General features: G+C 48.9%; 4 protein-coding genes across 6 annotated transcripts in view; 2 read left to right on the forward strand and 2 right to left on the reverse strand.

Annotated features, from left to right (window-relative positions):
* chrd (chordin) overlaps nucleotides 1-1180 on the reverse strand; it is a 12306-nt gene extending 11126 nt beyond the window's left edge. Inside the window, exon 1 of one of the 2 annotated variants that reach the window (XM_029172488.3) lies at nucleotides 823-1180. In XM_029172488.3, the coding sequence (XP_029028321.2) occupies nucleotides 823-964 (142 nt within the window). In that variant the 5' untranslated portion in view covers nucleotides 965-1180. The remainder of the gene's footprint in view (nucleotides 1-822) is intronic. The other variant, XM_029172489.3, reaches the window with a different exon arrangement.
* A 184-nt stretch (nucleotides 1181-1364) lies between these two features.
* Nucleotides 1365-9074, reverse strand: LOC114868687 (cardiomyopathy-associated protein 5-like). Its single transcript, XM_029172490.3, has 5 exons — nucleotides 8734-9074; nucleotides 8611-8647; nucleotides 8460-8543; nucleotides 7892-8128; nucleotides 1365-7606 (listed from the first exon to the last, which is right to left on the reverse strand). Exons 1-5 carry the CDS (start codon nucleotides 9070-9072, stop codon nucleotides 7029-7031), a joined length of 1275 nt encoding a protein of 424 aa, XP_029028323.1. The 5' UTR covers nucleotides 9073-9074; the 3' UTR covers nucleotides 1365-7028.
* A 313-nt stretch (nucleotides 9075-9387) lies between these two features.
* On the forward strand, nucleotides 9388-13916 carry LOC114868688 (uncharacterized). Of its 2 annotated transcripts, XM_029172494.3 has the most exons (5): nucleotides 9388-10549; nucleotides 11016-11158; nucleotides 11307-11393; nucleotides 12713-12877; nucleotides 12960-13916. In XM_029172494.3, exons 1-5 carry the CDS (start codon nucleotides 10537-10539, stop codon nucleotides 13122-13124), a joined length of 573 nt encoding a protein of 190 aa, XP_029028327.1. In that variant the 5' UTR covers nucleotides 9388-10536; the 3' UTR covers nucleotides 13125-13916. The 2 variants fall into 2 exon arrangements, with proteins under 2 accessions (XP_029028327.1, XP_029028325.1); XM_029172492.3 differs by having other exon boundaries at nucleotides 9388-11158.
* Nucleotides 13917-15411: 1495 nt separating this feature from the next.
* The window catches only part of zgc:153039 (uncharacterized protein LOC767698 homolog), a 28868-nt gene continuing 23982 nt past the window's right edge, over nucleotides 15412-20297 (forward strand). The window contains exons 1-6 of the mRNA XM_029172487.3: nucleotides 15412-15908; nucleotides 17412-17546; nucleotides 17667-17804; nucleotides 18193-18510; nucleotides 18915-19022; nucleotides 19111-19222. Of these exons, the coding sequence (XP_029028320.1) occupies nucleotides 15692-15908; nucleotides 17412-17546; nucleotides 17667-17804; nucleotides 18193-18510; nucleotides 18915-19022; nucleotides 19111-19222 (1028 nt within the window). The 5' untranslated portion in view covers nucleotides 15412-15691. The remainder of the gene's footprint in view (nucleotides 15909-17411; nucleotides 17547-17666; nucleotides 17805-18192; nucleotides 18511-18914; nucleotides 19023-19110; nucleotides 19223-20297) is intronic.

The following is a 20297-nucleotide window of genomic DNA, read 5'->3' on the forward strand; positions in this document are numbered from 1 at the left end:
TCTCTCTCTCTCTCTCTCTCTTCTCATTATCTGCAATCTCTCTCTCTATATCTGCTACTATCTCTATCTCTATGCCTCTTCACTCTCTATCTTCTCTCTCTCTCTCTCTCTCTCTCTCTCTCTCTCTCTCTCTCTCTCTCTCCCTCTCTCTCTCTCTCTCTCTCTCTCTCTGCCTCTCTCTCTCTCTCTCTCTCTCTGAAATAAATCATCTCAGAGGAGCCAGTGCTTGTAATGGAAAGTCGATTGATTACAGTTTCCAACGCTGAATTAGACGCTAGGTCGGCGGTTAACGTGGAGTTCCCACAGTTTTTAAACTCCAGAGTAGTTACTTTATAAAAACCGCAGAGAGATTTGTACGCGGGGGCTTTTGCGCATGAATCAAATGGCATTTATGCAGCGGTTATGACTCAGATGTTTGCCTGCAGTTTGTATCCAGACTCTAAAGGAGCTTTACAAAAAGAAAACTGTACGAAGAGGTTTACGCTGCTTAGACCACCAATAACAGCGCGCTTGCATCACTTTAAGGCCTTTTGTAACAATTAATCGTTACATAATAAAAGCTATAGATAAATAAAGTTAATGCGCAAATAAAATAAATCCATCTTTTTGTATTAGACGTTAGCCGAGGTCACTGCTGCACCTACTGTAGTAAACCCCCCAAAATAATCGGTAACTTTACACACAGTTTCACTCACATTTCCACGTGCGCAAATCCTAAAACTTCCACTTTACGAACGGAGCTCGGCTCCAGTTGGGTGCTCGTTCCAACAGCACTCGTAAACAAAGCTGAAGCCGCTTCAGAATGAAAGACTCGCTTCTTACCCGACAGGCTCTTGGAGGGCTGGGGTTCCTTCTCCGACTGGATGGGCAGAGCCGAGGTCTTGAGCCGCGAGGCCGCTCCGACGTGCAGCCACGCGCAGCCCAGGACGCACAGCACGGAGCGGAGCGCGCGGGGAGCCAGCATCCCAGTCCTCCCTCTGTCTGCCTCCCCGCAAAATAACAGCCTCGGACCCGCGCGTGGAGAGTCGCTGCGGAGCTGCGGCGTCTAATTACGCACCTCGGCCAAAGTGCACCCTGGGCGTCCTCCTCTGTAGCGAGGCGTCCGTCATAAGTTGGGGGACTCCGTCGGGTACAAGTTCCCCGAGAGCTGCTGCCTCCGCGGGTTTCCTCAGCACCACTGGCCTCCGCAGGGTCCCGTCCCTGTTTTATAGCCAGCTTCTCTGACAGCTTCTTGCAGCAGCCACCAGCCGGGAGGAGGAGGGGTATTAAGGGGCGGGGGGGGGGGTGACAGTGAGCGTGGGTGATGGAAAGGGAAATCGACCCCCCCCCCTCCAATTCACTGGCGCTTCAGATATGGAAACGAGTTTCTGCCTGATTGATTGGACCGAATAGAAAGTAGTTAAGTATGACAATAATATTACAGCAGAAATCAGGATTCCCACCAGAGATGTGCTGATCAAAGGGGAGCGAGGCAGCGACGGACAGTGTTTTCACCTAATATTGATCAAGCGCGTGACACATATCACCCACATAGATGAAACCGTCAGCGCGTCGCCTCCAGAGCGACGGCAGAAGGTGGGAAGCTGCACCTCATGTACAGTAAGGAATGCGTGAGCGTCTGCCGCTGTGGCTGGCTGCACCGGCTATTTTTTCAAGTGTGTTGGACCGGAGACCTAAGTGACTTAACAGAAACAAATGAAAATAGCTGGAATACCTCAAGGCAACTCACTCCAATTTGCCACGGCCGCGCGCAGACCTCCGTCCTCCCTCAGACCTCAGGTTGTTGCCTTTGGCTTGTTGCGAAACCTACCTGGATTTAATATTACACTGTAAATCACCTTAAGGTCGTTTAATGGAGAAGCACGCGTTCCTGTAGACAACTGAACCAATGAACCTGTGCTGTCACTTCGACTTTGTTTTTATAAATCTTTACATTTTTCAGTTGAGTCACTGACACATATATTTGCTTTGATTGAGTCTGTTTCCACTTGACTTCAAATAAAACGTTCTGCCGCAGCTGCTGAAACGAGTTTATACAAAGCTGACGTCCAAATGCTCCCGTGGCTTCAAATTAAATTATACATGTAATTGAATAATCTAAATCATAGTTATGTTGCAGGACCTGGAAAAACAAACCGCTGCAAATCTATATAAGCAGTTTTCTTTAGTTCTTTCTTCAAACTACAAAGAAAATTCTGCGACTAGCTTAGAACTCATGCATTAAATAAATACAGGTTCTGTGACCTATGAAGTTTGAACCGACGTTTCATCATCTTTTCAAGTGAAGGGGCCACAAAACTCACATGTTTAAATTTAGCTGATAGGTCAGATTCCAATTAGTAGCCGCTCTTTGGTGGATGCAGGTGCCAAAGGGCTCACTTTTATTCGGGCCTATTTGGATGTTGGGGAAGGTTCCCATCAAACAAAGCGGTCCAGGTCCTCGCACTGCTCCCTCGGGGGCCAGAACAAACGCTGTGCAGCTCCAGTTTACATTACTGTAGTGGTGCTCAGGGCTGATTTATTTCTCATCCAGGAAAGGTCAGGCACATTATTGAGCCTGACGTGTTTATAAGAACGGGTGAACAATTTAAGATTCTGAACATAATAGAGTAATTATTAAAATAATTTACCCAGCTTGCTGTATGAATGGAGAATTTTAAAACACAATAAGAGCAACAAGCTGCGCATTTCCTGTCCTCCCATTAAACTCAAATTACCACCACTTAGTTCTCACAATCGGCGCTACTAATCACTACAAACTGAGTCTTTACACTGGAGCGTCGCTATTGTGCCAGAGGCGCAGACCAAGGTGCCAGCGCAAGGTGTTATTTTAATGCATGTGTCACATTATGGGGCCTGTGGGAGCCACTTCCACCGGGGTGTGGGGCTTGACGCGTCCGTCTCTGCCGCAGCGCCGGGAGTCGATGATGGCCTGTTTGCACTTCATCATCGGGTGATAAGCGACGCTATTCTTCTGCCCTGCGCACGGTAATTCATTAGCTAGACTGGAAACGCAACTCGAGTGTGTATTGAGAGATGTATTGGAGGTCTCTGGCTTCAGAGACGGACTCCACCGTGTTCTGCCTACTCTAAAAATGCTACTTATAAATACTGACTTATCATCTATCTCCACTGATAAATACGCGTTTTCGTGCGCACTCACTCGCAATGCGCAACTCTTCCATGTGTAAATTAGTTGTGTAATATTTTTGCTGACTGGCAAATCACACATTGTCTATTCCCCAATAGATCAAAGGTAGAAAATGGGTTTCATGTTTAATTTGAGCTACATTATGGCCAAAGACATTTTAGCCATTCCATTGATAAAATGCTCTAATTAAAGATGAATGTGCTTTAGATAATCAATGCATTTGTCTGGGGATGGTTCTCCATAAACCTCGCTCGGTTTGATTTAAGTGAGGGGAGAGAAAAAGAAGAGTGGGAATAAAACCTGAAGTCACCCCTGACGTGTCACGAAACATTACATCCCAATAAAATCGATTAACCATGACTGTGCGTTATGGACGTGATCAGGACTTAATTAGAAACAGACGCGACGTTCCTCCTTTTTTATTATTTCGCTCCTCGGCCCAGGAATGTCCCAGATGGGAGCGCAACGAGCTGATCGGAAACAGCTCTGGCTCGAGAGAAACACGCAGCAACAGAATTCACAAACCCAGCGCGGCGTAATTAAAAGGGCATTATCGACATTCGCGTCCAGGCGTGTCCCCACAGTGCGTGGGTGCGTGTGCGTGTCGCAGGGGGGTGTCGGCTGTAAATCATCCATAATGGCATCTATGGTGCAGCTGGATGGATACACATGTGGATACTTCACTCTCTCCATCACCGCTCTGTGTATTTGCTCATGTTCGTCAGACGTCCCGGCTCGCGGGTCATAAATGAGGGCTGTTTGACGGTATCACCCACTCCACCCCACCCCCAGATGTGTCTGTCTGACTGTCTGACTGCACGGTGCTCACTCACAGGGGACCGCATCCTGTGTGTGTGTGTGTGTGTGTGTGTGTGTGTGTGTGTGTGTGTGTGTGTGTGTGTGTGTGTGTGTCCAGTGAGCTATGAGGGCCTGGCAGATGTGCCTCTGTCCTTCCCGTTGAGCCACACACGCACCACCTGTTCCTCATCACAAGGAAGCTGGCTGCACTAACAAGCGTGACATGTTTCAGCTTTTGCTTTCATACTGATACACAATCACGACGACAATCCAAGTGGTGCAGACGCGTATGCAGGTGATGGCAAACGGCTGTAAATAAATCCTGGCAGGTTAGAGCAGCCTTTAAACGGGTCCCATGTGGCTCACAGAGCGAAATCTGTTTAAACTATAAGCGAGTTCCCATTTCTCCCTAGTTCATTTGTTGAAAATGCCTGGGAAAGAATTATGTCTGACTCATGTTTAGATAGTCATAAGTGTTGGTTTTCCTTTTGCGCCTGCTTTCCCGTCATGTGCACTCTTGATTTAGGATAAGTACTTAATTATACGTGTAGGAAAATCTCCAGCCGTAGAGACGTCCTGATCAATGGAGAAACGCGCACTGCGCCGTCGGAGCCTCGGCCTTTATGCAGCAGCATCAAACGCAGGATGCTGCTGGCCGTAAAAGCTGCCGCATATACTGTTGGCCCTAAACGGCAAATGACGGCGCAACAAAGCAATAAACACATGATGCGTTTACGGCCAGTGTTATGCTGATGCTGATAATGATGGTAATAAGAGGCGAGGCGCGCAGTTGTAACGCTAATTTTGTGTTGCTGCGGGCAACGGAAAGAGGCAGAAAGGCCCCTTCCCCTCAGTATGCAAACGGGGCGAAGGTCTCGCAGAGCTGATGTTTATTCATACAAACGGAATCAATTTGCAAACAAAGTCGAAACTTCAGGGAGGAAAGCGGCGCTGCTTTATTCACACCTTGGCGGTTTCCGAAGCCGGGAGCCGTGGTGAGAGCTTGCGACCATAATTATGGGAGGCAATTAGCGAGCAAAGGCGACGTCCAAATATACATCGGGCGGCTGTTGTGGGAGGTGTGGGGCTGTTTGTTTGAATCTGACATCGTGGGGCGATGTCATCAGCATCGTGGTGTTATGTAATTGCTGACTTAGTTGCTTTTACTGGGAGACTGCTCCTTCGACTAAACGAAACCAGAACATCAAGTAAAAAGGACTATTCTCATTAGATTGGGTTAATTCAGCCAGCCTTCAACTGTTCGTGTTATTGTTTGTATGCAAAGCGATTAGGAAAGTAGAACGTGCGTTTCCCTTTGAAATGTAGTTAAAGATGAAGGCAGGTTTATTTGTGGAGCAGTTTTGACTTCAAAGGGCTTTAATGTTCTTAAGACATGAAAACATTAACGCATTAAGAGGCGCAGACACTTGGCTATAGAGGTCACGTGAAAACAGTTTCAAAGGGAATAAATTAAATCAACAGGGCAATTAATGGAAAAGAATCGCATGTACAGTCACGAACTTTACGTCCAGGAAGTCAGGAAGTGCCAGGTCCACGCACGCGGGACACGCTCTCCCTCGCCCCTGTCGGCTCTTTGAAATTTGCATCGTTTCTGTTTACAAGACTCAAATTGCTTCCACACACTTGACTTGTAGGAGCCGTCAGAGAGAGAGAGAGAGAGAGAGAGAGAGAGAGAGAGAGCTGCGCCAAAAGCGGCCACGGCGCACGCATTTTTTTTACACTTGCGGTAAATACCTCGTGCGTTAAACACCAACACACAGTCACCCCGACGAAAGGCGACAGTCTCGCAAGCTTCTCCTTGACTCATCGGTTATTACCCAGTCTGACCCGCTGCTCGACCAACTTGTGTGTATAATGACGGACGCCTAATGGAAACCTGGCCCGGGGCCAGCGGTGCTGTTCCTCCGTGTCGTGCCTCTTTCTCACAATGAGATTCACGGCATGGGTGGTCCGACGGCTCTAAATGCTCTGAGATTGCACCTTCCAACAAGGCAAACAGTCACAGAAAATCACAGGAAAGGGGAAGATGTGGCGGCGGGGATTTCTTTAATAGTCTGCTTAATCACACGCCAAATAAAACGCACCGTGGAGAAGCCACGTGTGTAGTTACGGGTGTCACGAAGTTTGGAGGAGAAATTATTAAAAAGCTCAGACTTAGGTCATTTCCCACTCATAAATAGTTTAAATTAAACCTGTTATTAACCACCGAGCAAAACGAGGTGAAGAATCAGCACCAAAAGACAGAGTCAAAGGGCCACTTTGATCATTTAATTTATGGCTGTTCTCCATCTCTGCTGTTCTCATGTTAAATGTTGGCTTCTGCAGCTCAATGCTACTTTAGAGCACATTCTCAGATGGCGTGGCCCCGGCCGGCGGCTCTATTCAGGCCTTCTTGGCATGGAAGCTGTCGGGAATCCACTTACTCCCCTTTTACCAGTTCATCACCTGCTGTCTTTAATTCAGACATGCTGTTTTCCCTTTCTCCCGCTCCACTCTCCCGCTCTCCGTCGCCCCTTTTGAAGTCTTCGGGAGTCCTGGGTTTGTGGAAGGGTCAGAAAAGGGCAGCGTCGCTGTGCTAGCGACGGCAGGACAAACATATATTACCACCTGTCCCCTCCGCTCTGCGTCAACACCCTTGGTGTCACTGTACTCGCGCCTTGTCATTTCACCCCCTGCTGCCTGTACATTGTTCCCTCCTGCTCACACACCGGCGCGCATGGGTGATTCGGCAAATGCACACACTCGCGCTTTCGCTCACGTGCACACAATACAGGAGCGTGTGTGCTAAAGCTGCAGGACCCCTACTGCCTGACAACCGTCGCACAAAGACAAATCAGGGCGCCCCGCGGCTAAAAGCCCACCCTTTCCTCACACGTCACGTTATAGAGGACACTCTCTGGCCGTGGCTCGAGCCGGTGGGGGTTGTTTGGTTGAGAGAAAGGGCCGCGTCCTGGGGAGAAAGTTAATTTGCAGGATCGGGGTCACGCAGAGAGTGGGAAGAGGCAGCCAAAAGTCCTTCAAGATAAAAACAATTACCCCTTCAAATGACAGCCACACATCAAACCACCCAAAAACCAGTTGGGGAAAGGTTCAGAAGCTCCTGGGACCCGGTTTCCTGCCTCGAGTCAGAATAAAACATCCCAGGAATCCCCAGATCTGCAGTGGAAGCCACGGTGGAGCAGGACGGTCTGACACCGGACACCAGGCCCGCGTCTGAGTCCGACACAGCCAGCTCCTCGAACTTCTGTATGACCTTCCTCACAGACCGGAAAGGAACCTCCCTGCACCAGCGTCCTCCACCGGCTCCACGGGGGGTCCTGTAGGCCGAGCTGTGGCTGAGGAAGACGTGGGCAGGAGGAGGAAGGCCGCAGCGCAGCCTCAGCCGGCCCTGGCCCAGGCCCAGCGCCGGGACCACTCCGGCGAGGCCGAAGCGGGTCGGCAGCGTGGCCAGGTGCTCCTGGGTCAGGGGGTTGTGGAAGCTCAGGGCTCCCCCTCCAATGTTGAGGAACACCCCCACGCTTTTTATGTGGGGGGGTACGGTGCAGAGCGGCTCCACGCTCCCGTCGTACACCGCGTGAAAAGACCAGCGCCGCCTCTGGAGCCACCAGCCGCACGAGCGATCCGAAGACACCACCCCTGAGCAGGACAGAGTAATAATAATGCTGTATAAAGCCAATATACGACATGGCTACTGTTGCTGCGAGCCTGTTAGCATAGGTGCTAAGAGTGAGCTAATGATCGCTGGTTCGTCAACACTCCATCCACTCGGTGTCACTGTAAACAATGAAGGGGTGTGTTTGCTGGAGGACATTCACGGAGCCTGGAGGCGTCTGCAAGTGCAGTCTTGCTGGCTGAAGTTTTGGGCGTCAAACAGTACATGCACCAGGGCAGGGAAGTAAACAAGCTTACGGGAGCCCTCACCGATCCTGTACGCAGAGCTGTTGCAGACGTCTACCTCCCAGTAATATTGACCCCGTGCTATGACGACATCGGCGCAGACGTGCGGGAAGGGGAGCAGGACCCTGGGACCAGAGGCGGCCCGTGACCTTTTGACCCTGTTCACTGGAGGACTCTCTTCTTGATAGGTGACAGTACGGAAGGAGCTGGAAAGATGGAGGTTTGGAGGAACACAGGAAGGGTCCAGAGCAAAATGTAATCCTGGGAAAAGTGTCAGAGATATTGAGAAATCACCCCCTTCTATAATAGTGACCACAAGATCTGGGTCCTTTTCTAAAAGACAGATTTTACAACATCCAATGGACAATTGTAGACTCTGGCATTCGAGGCCCATCGTTAGCAAATGTTAGGCTCATGCTTCAAGGGCATCTTGTGTTTGCTAACGCACAATTATTAACCCAAAATCAGTGGAAAATTTCACAATTAGGTTAGCAGAGATGAATACGCGTTTTCATGGAAAACAAGACAAACTGCAAATTCCAGTGAACGTGCTTTGTTTGGGGGGATCGCGTGTTACGTTGGGGAGCCTTACCAAACACGGACTGCGCCATCTCCTCCTCCTGCAGGTCCACAGCGCCACCCGCTGGGGAGGCGGAGGCACCGTCTGCTCCAGAGTCTGAACAAACAGAGGGTTCACGCACCCCTGCAGGAGTCCACGTTCAGATAGCTGAAGCTGCACTTACCATGAAAAAGGCCCTGGTCCGTATCTGAGGGTCTGATCTGTGCACACAGACAGTGATGAAGTCCAATTAACATTCTTAAAACGAATCTGAACTTCTTGTCGGAATAAAAAGACTTCCCCGCACATCTTGCCGCTGGTCTTCAGACGCTCCCTCCCTGTCGCTCCTCCTGACGTGCGCTGGGCTCGCTGTGGGGTAACGCGGCAGCCAGGACGCGGCAGCGGACCGGGTCCGGCCCGGCAGCTCCACGGCGCGGCGGCAGCGCGGGCAGCGCACAGAGCAGCCCCCGTCGCGGCGCGCCGCCTCCCCGGAGGCCAAACAGCGACGGCACATGGCGTGCGAGCACGGCAGGATCAGGGCCGCGCCGCCGCCCTGGCTGCAGGCGGGGCAGCGGGGCGGCGGCTGCACGCGCGGCTGCACCTCACCGTCCGGCACCGGCACACGACCAGCGTTCTCCAGCGCCATCACTAGGCATCTTCGAGTACCTGCGGGCCCGGGTTATCGTCCAGCCACTGTAGATACAGACGCGTCGCCCTCCTCAGTCACCGAGGCCTCAGTCGGTCCGGAAGCAGCCGGTCACAGCGGTGATGTCACCACATCCGTGGATTACACGGCCACAGAGACGTTCTATCAGGCTCAGACATTCCACGTTGGCAAAGTTCCCATTCTGACAGAGGGAGAGCACAATAGAGACCTGGAGGATGTCACGAGAGCTGCTGAGCAGATATTAAAAGTCCCGGTGTGGTGCCATCTCGTCTGTCTCCTGGCTGAAATGGTTACAATGGCCTGAGAGCAGATGAGAGCGAGCGAGCGAGCGTGCGAGAGAGAGAGAGAGAGAAAGAGAGAGAGCGAGCAGCCTTTTATAGGGTACTTATTGCTTGGCGTTGCCATGGTAATGGCTCTTCTCATAGAGACGCACAACAGCTAACCCCTGCCTGTGCGCACATCCACATCTGCGCTAACAACGAGTCCGTTAACGCCACGAGCACGAGCCGCATCTCAGGGCAGACAGTCGTTACGATGCTGCTTTCTCATGTTCAGCTCTGAGTCCTCTGTGATCAATACATGATTCTCCCTCAGGAATATAAAAAAGGCTAATTTACTTGGAATCCCGTTGTCCGTGCTGCCCTCAAAGGAGCCAAGAAAAAGGCTTAGAGGTGAATGAGAGCGAGCGACTCGTGAAAGAGAAAGGACTTCATACAGTATCTACACAGTGTAATTAACAGTCTGCAGCAGGAAGAACAGGTGAACACGCACTCATGCAGCGTGATTCATGGCGCTCAAGGGAATTCCTTAGAAAAACGAATGGCATGATTGCACAACTTCATACCTTGAATCCTTTTTGTACAAATGCAACACATGCCCTGGAAGTTGTTGATGATGTTTTGTCTTAGTTGGACGTATTTCACAACTTCCACCAATCCATGCCCAAAGTGGATCAAGCTTCAAAGAAGCAACTCAGACACAATTAAAAAGACAAGAAGGGCGTTTGCTGCTGTAACTGAGTTGTGTTACTTCTTACGCCGCTTCAGACCTGCGACGCAGCAAGTTGTGAGGATCAGCAGCGTTGGGAGTGTCACACGCATCTGTGTGATGTTATATAACCTGATAAACAACAAACAGTGATGTATGGAAAGCAAGACGAGGCTGATTCACCTCCTAAACCTGTCCGGTGATAAACAGCCACGCGCCGCGGCTCTTCCGTGTACTTGTGTGGCGTCGGAGCGTCAAACATTAACCCGGGCCTAAATCAAACACGGAGCCCACTCGCCCCCGCGCGCTCCTCCTCCTCCCGGCACGCGCGTCGTGTTTGAGCAGCAGGACTGAGGAGCGTGTGAACCCCGGGGCTGCCTTCGTTCGGGCCGAGCGCGGGGGAGATGCGGGTCGACGGGCCACAGCCGAGCGGCGCCATGCACCCAGCGGCGGAAAATGGCTCCTAGCAGTGAGTAACGGACTGGTTTACAGTGGGAGCACTGGTGTTACTGGTTTATACCCAGGCAGCGTGGCGACACCTCACACAATGCTAATGTCAAGCTAATGTGGATCCCATGGACTTTGCTGGTGGGGGGGAGTGGACCATACGCAGTGTGACATCATTTTGTTTTCCTCAGAAAAGTCAACGTCATAAAAGCAGATCAAACATTTCCCTGACATGTTTCGAAGTCTCCTCGTCTGTGGAAGTGAAAGCAGTGGGCGTAGGACATGAATGAAGTTAGATCTGCCTCAGCGACTTGCTGGGGCGAAGCCTGCGTGTGGGAGGTTTGTCGCGATAAGAGGACGGGGCAGCACCTGGCACGAGGGCGTCAGGCGGCGAGCGGGACATACGAGCGCGTGAATGCATGCGGGTGCGGCGACGCACACCAGCCGGATGGAAGCGCGACACTCACCCCCCCTGTGTGCGCACGTAGGGCCGCTGCTGCTGCTGCTGCTGCTGACCGGACCGGGCTGCTCCCACCTGCCCGGGGTCCAGGGCAAACCCAGCGACTTCTGGTGCGACCACCAGCACAGGACGGACATGCAGAACATGACTGAGCGGCTGGCGAGACGCACGGTGAGAGGTTGAAACGCCGCACGAGCGCCGGGATGCTGCTGGAAGCGGTGCAACCGTGCTGGAAGAATGGGCAAATGTGCAGTAACGGCTCCTGGATGTGTTTGCTGGTTTAAAGTGACTCATGTGTTTACCTCTGCTCTCCGCTCAGGCCGGCTGCACAGACTTGGACTCTCTGCCTGCTCCCATTCAGCTGCCATGCGTTTCAATACAAGCCGCCGCCTGGGCAAATAAAAGCGTAAGTTTTACCGGATTCACGCTTTTAATCGAGTCTGAGTCATTCGACCGCTGCGCCTTCGTTCACGTTAATGCGCTCACTGCTGAAATCTCGAAATCTGGTCCTTGTTGTCAGACACAGGTTTTCACAAGCAAAGTTTCATGTCACACACACAAATGTTTTGGCAGGTTTACAAAGACTTCAAGGGAATTTGAACAATGGCGTCTTTCTTTCTGTGCCAAAACGTCGAACTCTAGCTTCTGCGGACGTCTCAGTTGTTGTGACTGACGGGATGTGGAGCATGAGAAGGATTTCACTTTCTGTGTGTGTGTGTGCGTGTGTGTGTGTGCGTTTGTTTTAGGGATTAGTGATAATAGTGCATGAGAACAGGTGGGACCTTAAATGGAACCTCCACACCCGTGTGTTTGTGTGACACCTTCAGCACGTCGATCATCTTAGTTTTGCATGTAATTATTTCAATGTATGTTATAATAACATGGTGCAATTGAGCTTAATGACAAGATGTTTAACTACATTTTGTAAAGTACTGGATTAATTTTCATTATGTAAAGTTAGAGTTCACCACATCCATTGCAAACCCATCTGAGAGGATGTAGATTTAAAATGCAGATGCTTGTGTGCGTGGTGTCGCTCTTCCAAAACAACATACTCGTACATATTCAACTGAAAGACAAAAGAAGAATGTGAGAATTTGAAACATCTAAAATGATAAACATTTGGCTGCTAAAATGTCACTGCAGTCCAACCCAAACACGCGCTCACCATTCAGAAGTCCTATCTGGGTGTGGACATCTGCGTATGATTGAGCAGAATGCCTATAGGGGTGTAATCTGTGACATGTCAGCAAACAAGCGATCAACAGAGGAAATTAGTCAGACAAAGCAAGACAAGGCTGAAGTTGACACAATGAAAGACAGAGCAACTGAAATTTTTCAGATTTGTGCAGACTGGTCTCATTCATGCCCAGGAGGATCCAATCATTCAACAAACAGAAATCCCAAATAATTGAATGCACCTGATGAAAATGATTGGAGGTTTGTCACTTCATCAATCACCAGACTAAATACAGGCCTCACATTAGAGCCATTCAACTGGTGAAACAGATCAGTGTTCCCAAATAATTGGCATCATCCATCATGTCATAGCTCTTCAGTTAAAAACAAAAAGCAGTGTTTTAATTAAATGGGATTTCTACTCAGATGTTGAGTCATAACACTGGCACAAAACCAACCAACCGATGATATGACTTTGGCGACTGGGAGCGTTCACGCTCCCCAGATGACGAGCAACGCGTTGACATGAGCTCTGTTTGTGGCCAGGTGCAGCAGAAGAGTGCTGAGGTGATGGGGGCCCTCCAGGTTTTTCATGAAGGACTTCAGGGGCCAAAGAATCAGACCTCATCCCGTGCGTGTCTGAGCACGTTGTCGAAGCTGGAGACTCGCATCAGCAATTACATAGCTATAGTCAAACTTGTCTACAAACAGGTGAGACAGACACATTCATTCATCCGTGCAGGTTGATCTACCCGACAAAGATTCTTATGTATTTATTGTCTGGGTTTCACAGAATGGCGCTTCCCAGGTTTCCGTAGACCGCTGTTCATCTGTAAACAGCCTAAACCAAGTGCTGCGTCATTTTGGAAAACTACTCAAGGTGAAACTGGAGGCTCTTGCCTTTGCTCTCAATGACAGTATGTGTAACGGCGACCAGAGGACATTAAATGGACGCTGAAGTTGATTTAGTAAAGGGACATATGTTTATTTGCGCTATGGTGCTGCCTGAGGAAATGGACCCAGACTGTTCTGAAACCAGGAGCACAATGCAGACTGAGCGGGACCGTCAGGCTGATGCCGGCCCACCAGGAAAACGCTGGGCCCAGACCTGCACGCAGAGCTGCTTCATGGACGGGATTAATGGCGGAGACAAGGACACATGCGGTGACACATGAGGCTAAACGGTTGCGGTTTGGAGTCAGGCGTAGAATGAAAAAGCCTCTGAAAAGCCAAGTGATGACTGTTAGAGCCAGAACAAATGTAAAAGCACTGTTGCTGTGGGAGAAGAGAATTTAGGCAGTGCCAAGAAGATGATTCAAGAAGGGTTTAATACAATTAATACAATGTTTGATTGTGTTTGATTGTGTGCTTATTGCTTTGAGATTTGGTGGATATTTTATTTACTGACTTATTTATTCAAGACTTGAAAATAATTCAAATGGTGAATGTAGTCACATTAATGATTCATATACTGTATGCACAGCGTATGGTATAAAATACTGACTGTAAGTAAGAAAGAAATGTTACAAATATTGTTATTTTGTTTATTTGCTAATTCTGTGCTTCTGGGAAATTAGAATGCAAATATGTCTTTGTGTTGGATCAAATCCTCCTCCTCGTTCCGTATGAATGCCAGGGTACGAACAATGACTTTCTGATGTTTAGCGTATGTGACGTTACCTGTGATAATATTCCTTGTTTTGCGAGTTAGCCAACTAACATTGGCTAATTAAACACAAACTACAACTGAGTTTGTTTCAGTTTACTGTTTAATGAACGAGGCTGCTGAACTCAGCAACTCCTTGTATAAAGAGGGATTGAGCAACCAGATGTTATTGCCAGGAAACATTCACTCATAGGGGTTCATAGGAGTTTTTTTACTTGAGAGCCTTTACTCTGTCTTACCAAGGTAATCGGCTCCATATCTGTCACGCTTTGATATCCTTTCATAGCACCAGTGCTAAAATAAATACCAGTGCAGATGAAGGCATGGGTGAAGTGCAGCCATGGCCTTGTAGTTGAAACCGAACTCGTGTCTGCAGCGCCCTCTATGGGAGCGAGCACTAACAGGAAAGCTGTGATTGTAGGACGATGACAGCAGAGAAAAGACCAGACCAGAAAAGGGAAGTACTGTTTATGAAAGAATTTAAAAACAAATTAAATACAGTTTAACAACAGTGTGTTATTTTGCACAATTCATGATATGAAGTGTGAACAAGAATGTTCTGTGTGTCTGAATATTTAAATCTTTTTATTTTGAGTTCTCAAGAAATGTCAATGTTAAAAAGACAACGTGAGCGTGTAAATGTCTTTTTTGCATTTTTATATAAAAGCTCTATTTGAACTGTTATGTGTGTATTCGGGTATATGAATCACTTTTATCAGTATCAACAACAAGTGCATGAATCATGGACAAGTGCAGTTTGTTGGTTTCAAAAGGCAGAAGTAAAAAAAGAAGTAGCATGTTTGATATTATAAATCATTTCAATAATTCATTGTTTGTCTACAGTGTCAGTCCATGCAGTATGGAACTGATCAACATAAATTAAAAACAGAGACTCAGTTTGTCAATCACAGATTAAAATGAATCTGTTTGTGTCTCAATCACAAAGCAATGAGGTCAATTGGCACAAGTCCAGAGGTCTGAGGGGTCGATGGTCCCTTAGCCTGGAGCCTGGACTAGAATGTGGTGTGAATTAGTTAAATGACACACACTAATAAAAGCAGGATTCCAACACTCAATATTCCAGACAGACAATAACACAAAACAAAAACGAGGAAGAAAAATGAAGCAGCTCGTTAGTTTCAGTCTTGTGTTTGTCTAATTGCTTCAGCTCCTGGCAGCAGGTGGCCGCTGCTCTGATTGGCTCCTCCAACCTGATCATATGACCAAAAACACCGGACTCGTCGACAAAACGGGAAAATCCGGATAAAAAGCCGTCAAGTTGCCCAGAAAGGACCAAGCCGGAAGTATTACTTAACTACAAAACAAGACAGTAATTTTAAATGAATCATACATTTTGATCTATCCACGGTCTACAAATGCGCTTTTCACCGCAAGGTTAACACTTAACGGAAGTGACAGGTGATAGAAATAACAGCATGGATGTTTCTTTTAATAATTTCTAATGTGTGCATTGTTCCATTCACTTCATTTTGTTCTAACCTCTGATGAGCTTTTAATGTGAATGTGCAAACCGGAAACGAGGATTGCGACTGAGCTCTTTGTACAGCACGTCACATGATTTCCGATGCGCTGGTTAAAGGAGGAAATAGCAGCGGCGGCGGCGGCGTTCACTTGTTGAATGCTTTGTGGAACAATCACGTATTGTAATATTTAGATTTATTTGTTCCACCTCAAGTCACTTCATTAGAACAGACGTTTCGGTGCGTTGCCATGTAGCTCGGTACAGGCTTTTACTTCAGCCTCCAGTCAGGACCGTAACTTCACCAACTTTCGATATAAGAAAAAAACATTGATTAAAGGGCATTCCGAGCACTTTATGCAGTGAGGTTCGGTCCAGCATGACAGAGCGGACTCCCCTTCTCCACTACCGCCTGTCCACGAGCGTCAATGAGTCCGAGGCGCGGCGCCCACCGGCCGGCGGCGCGCCGGAGCAGCAGGCGGGCAGCCCCACGCAGAGGTCCGTCCAGCCGCGCACCAAGAAGCTGTCCACGTTCTTCGGGGTGGTGATCCCCACCCTGCTGTCCATGTTCAGCGTGGTGGTGTTCCTCCGAATAGGTGAGTGGCGACCGGCGTGAACCGCGTCCACGCAAACCGGCGCTGCCCCGGCGGCTCCACGCCACAGCCCGTTCGCGAGTCAACGGTTTCTGCTACGTGACCTGACAGGACTCGTCTCAGGTGTTTTTAATTCATTGTGAGGAAATAAAATGCGTGCCAAGCTTTGTGCGTAACAATCTTCATTCTTGAGATGTGTTGTGATTGCAGCCGTGGTTTCCACTACTAATGCCATTCACCGCGGGGGTGGATGGTTTATTTTGACTGATGAAATGACAACACTGCAGACATGGGATCAGTTTGATTTGACAGGTTTTTACAACAAGTTCGAGAAATTACATGCAAAAGGAAGGAAGGTTCTGAGGAACTAGGAATGAATATTGTGCAAGTCTGAAACGACTGAAATGTGTAGTTGTGTATCGCTTGGGTAAGACTTTGGTTTGACAAGTCCCAGTTCACATTTATGAGAATAACAGAGCTTAAAATCAGCCTCCTGTAATTTTTCCCCACTTCAGTGTCCCTGTTGTTCTGCCCCCCTGCCCCCCCCCTGGCCCCCAAGTCACGTGGAATGTCAGCTGCTATGCATTGGACGCACATAGTAGCTGCCTGTGCAGAACTTTGGACCGCCGTTCTTGCATTCTGCAACATGTCAGTCTGCACAGAAACCAATAGAGGTTTCATTATGGATGTGAAACTGCGCTTTAACAGCCCTGAAACCTTGGCACAAGTTAGAATGAAGGGGCTTCTGTGCTGGCGATGAGGAGATCTAATGTCTAATGGTCATCATTCGCTTATTAGCGCTCCCCACTGTGTCCGAGAGGACGTGATGGTGTCTTGGTGGAACAACAACAAAACATTTATCACGCTACATTTCTATTAACTGTATTGTTGCCGACCGTGCATTTTGTAAACTCGGCCCACGAGAGTTCGGGTTGTGACGTTTCAGGTGAGGTCCAGGGACACAGAACAGCTGGCTTTGCTAACGTGCTGCTAGTCCCGGTCATTGATTATAAGCTGACACTAACGAGATCCCGGCAGCGTCCAGGTGAACTGTCCTGCATTTACAGTCACACGCCCTGAACACGAAGAGCAGCGCATCCTGCAGGAAACCCAGCTGCTGCTAAGTGACTTGTGCGTTGCTTCTTCATTTTGTGTGCGTTTCCTGATAATTGAGTCCCGGCTGTTTCTGTTTAATTACAGCAGCGCAACTGAGCAGTAACATGTGATTTAACTTTCATCTTGATGGGCTGGAAGGTTTTGACGGGTCATTTAGTTCACCTGTCATCTGTATTATTATCATTCATACTCCTGCTTTTATTACACGTGCGGTAAATCACATCCTCTCGACGTGACACTCAGCCTCTCTCGTCTGTGCCCCGCGCGGCCTCTTCTCTGGAACGTTCATCCTTCCTCTTTTCTCTTTCACCAGTTTCACTGAGGCGAGCGTCGCGATTTCCAACCAGCTGATTGTGGCGTCCAGCGTGACCGTGTTCCTCTTCTCTCTAGGATTCGTGGTGGGCCAGTCTGGACTGTACCAGTCGATCCTCATGTTCCTGGTGGCCTACTTCATCATCTCCATGACGGTGCTGTCGGTCTGCGCGATCTCGACCAACGGGGCCCTGGACGCGGGCGGAGCCTACTGTATCCTGTCATCACATGCGCCGCGTAGAACCACCCCTTGATTGACTTGTGTATGAGGGATATCTTTTTTTAATGGAACAGAATCACATCAGCAGAGCAGCTGGCCTTAACGTCCTGCAGACATGATCAGCAGAGCTCTGGGTCCGGAGTTCGGCGGCAGCATCGGCATCATGTTCTTCCTGGCCAACGTGTGCGGCAGCGCTCTGTTCGTGCTGGGCCTCGTCGAGGCCGTCGTGGACACGTTCGGCGTGCCGGCAGGTCAGGCGGCGTTTTCTGTCTGGAAAGTAGCATAAAAATACAGCCGGAGAGGGTTTATTATGTAACAGACGCAGCCCTGGCACGCTGCAGTTGCACGTTCCGCCCTTATCTCATAGGCTGAGTTCATTAATTACTAAAGTGATGCCAGGTAACAGTTGGAAAAGGACGTCTTGTTTTTACAATCGATCTCAAAAACCCAATGAGCCAAACGGCATTAAAGTTGGTGGCTGAATGAAGAGCACCTATAATTTAGAGCGGCGCGTTTCTGGAAATTCTGGTAATCGTTCCGCGTAACTCACAGGGAGGTTCCTTTGGCAGCGGCGCCGGCGTTGGAAGTCGCTGTTATTTATGACTAACCCGCCGAACGCTCGGCGCCGCTCGTCTCTAGACGGGGCGGCTGCTGCTTCTCACACCCAGGTGCTGCCCTCCGGGTACTGGTGGTCTCTGCTCTACGGCACCGCCATCGGCCTCCTCTGCCTGCTCGTGTGCCTGGTGGGCGCCCACATCTACGCCAAGACCACCTTCATCATCTTCCTGGTGGTGATGTTGGCCCTGCTCACCATCTTCGTCAGCTTCTTCGCCGTCCGCCCGCGCGTCGTCGCCCTGCCGGCCTCTGCCGTCCACGGCAACGGGTCGGGCCCCGACTTCCCCACCACGGCCAACTTCACTGGCTTCAAGTTGGACACGCTGAAGGGGAACCTGATGGGTAAAGACATAGAGATACAGTACTGCTCCCGTCATGAAGCGCTAAGTTGATGCTTTGAATGAGTAAATATTTGTACTGTGTTTGCAGAGGGCTGAGGCTTTGATTGATCTGTAATTAGATCTTTTCTAAATCTGGTTCCTAATGTCAGTGGAGCGCTGACCAATCTGTTGGCAGCGATTTACCTCCAAGCACATGATCACTAAGCTAGTTTCTATAACTCGGGCACTCACCCAGGCACACGTGAGAATTATTGCACACAAGCATCCAAATATCTGACCAATAAAAGGCAGAAACACGTGAGGCCGCAAATCTAATAGCATTTAGACGTACTGTGATAATGTCGATGATTTTATTTTCCTGGTTTCATTCCTCCGTGTTTGTCTTCTCGTCCCATTTCCCCACAGCTGCCTACACTGTGGATTACACAACAGGAACCATGATGACTTTCACTACAGTGTTTGCCGTCATGTTCAACGGCTGCACTGGAATCATGGCTGGTTCCAATATGTCCGGTAGGTGACGCACGTTGTTGTTTGTGTGCGAGTGTGTGAGAGCTAATTGTCGGCTGATGAACAAACACCAAGCCTGTGTGTTGTGCAGGTGATCTGAAGAGCCCCAGCTACTCCATCCCCCGCGGCACCATTACAGCCGTTATCTTCACCTTCATCACATACAACTTGCTCTGTCTGCTAGTGGCCTGCACATGTGATCGGTCAGTAAGAGAGAGAGAGAGACACACACACACACACACACATCAGTGAAAACCAGTTTCAAAGCCATTTACTGTATTTGAAATAAAGTTAATATGTGAGTGTGAGCAGATAAGCTAATAATAACAAAAGACTACATGAAAGAAAGGTATTTAGCTCACTGTTCTGTTTAATTACACAGCGTATTAGAATGGTTAGATGTGATAAATGCATGAAAGCAGCCTTAAAGCGCCGTCCTTTGGATCACACTGAATTCACCATTAATGAAATGTAGCTTAATGTCAGACGATCCCAGAGATCTTTTGTTTCTTACCTTCAGTTCGCTTTAAGTTCCAACCTTTTCCACCCTTTCATCATTCTAAATATCAATCCACCTGCAGACATGCGAATAATAGCTGAAGACCAGCAGCAGCTGTGATTAGTAACTGCAAGCAAAAACTGTCCTTCATTGATTAGAGCTCTTGCACATCTCTAGAGGCATTCTGCAAAATAAACCTCATTATAAAAAAAAACCTCACTAATCATATTTGAAAAGTCACTTTGAAATGTTTGCAGCTGAAATGAAGGATTTTCAGCTCAGTATCACGTGTCACAGTATTATGTTCACAGGAACCGTTCACCCAAATTCTTTTTCTAGATTTAATTAGATTCTGGCTTGAAGTGTCTTTCATGTAGCTGACAATGGAGCCTGGGCCACTTCACCGCTGAGGCTGCAGCTGTAAAGTATCAGTCCTTGATGTTGCTCTCAGTATTTACTCCTATTTATTTGTCCCCCTCTCCTTCTATCTAACTGTCTCTTTCTATCTGCCTTTTGCTGAGTGCCCCAGATCAGTATTGATGCGGCTCTAAAGCGAGTGTTGCCAAGGTGTTAAACTGACATGACAGGGCTGTAAAAGAGCATCGGAGATCAATACTGCCATCATTTACCCTGCCGCACCGTCCTCCGTGCGCCTGATGGGGGGCGGAGCTTCAACACCGCCTCTGCAGCGCTCCGTCTTCTCACCTAGAATTAGACGTCTGACTGGAGCAAGGCAGCGCTGCAGGGCTGGACTTAACGGGTGTGGACGCGGTTCCATG

This window comes from Betta splendens, chromosome 13 (genome assembly GCF_900634795.4).
Source record: "Betta splendens chromosome 13, fBetSpl5.4, whole genome shotgun sequence".
NCBI lineage: Eukaryota > Metazoa > Chordata > Actinopteri > Anabantiformes > Osphronemidae > Betta > Betta splendens.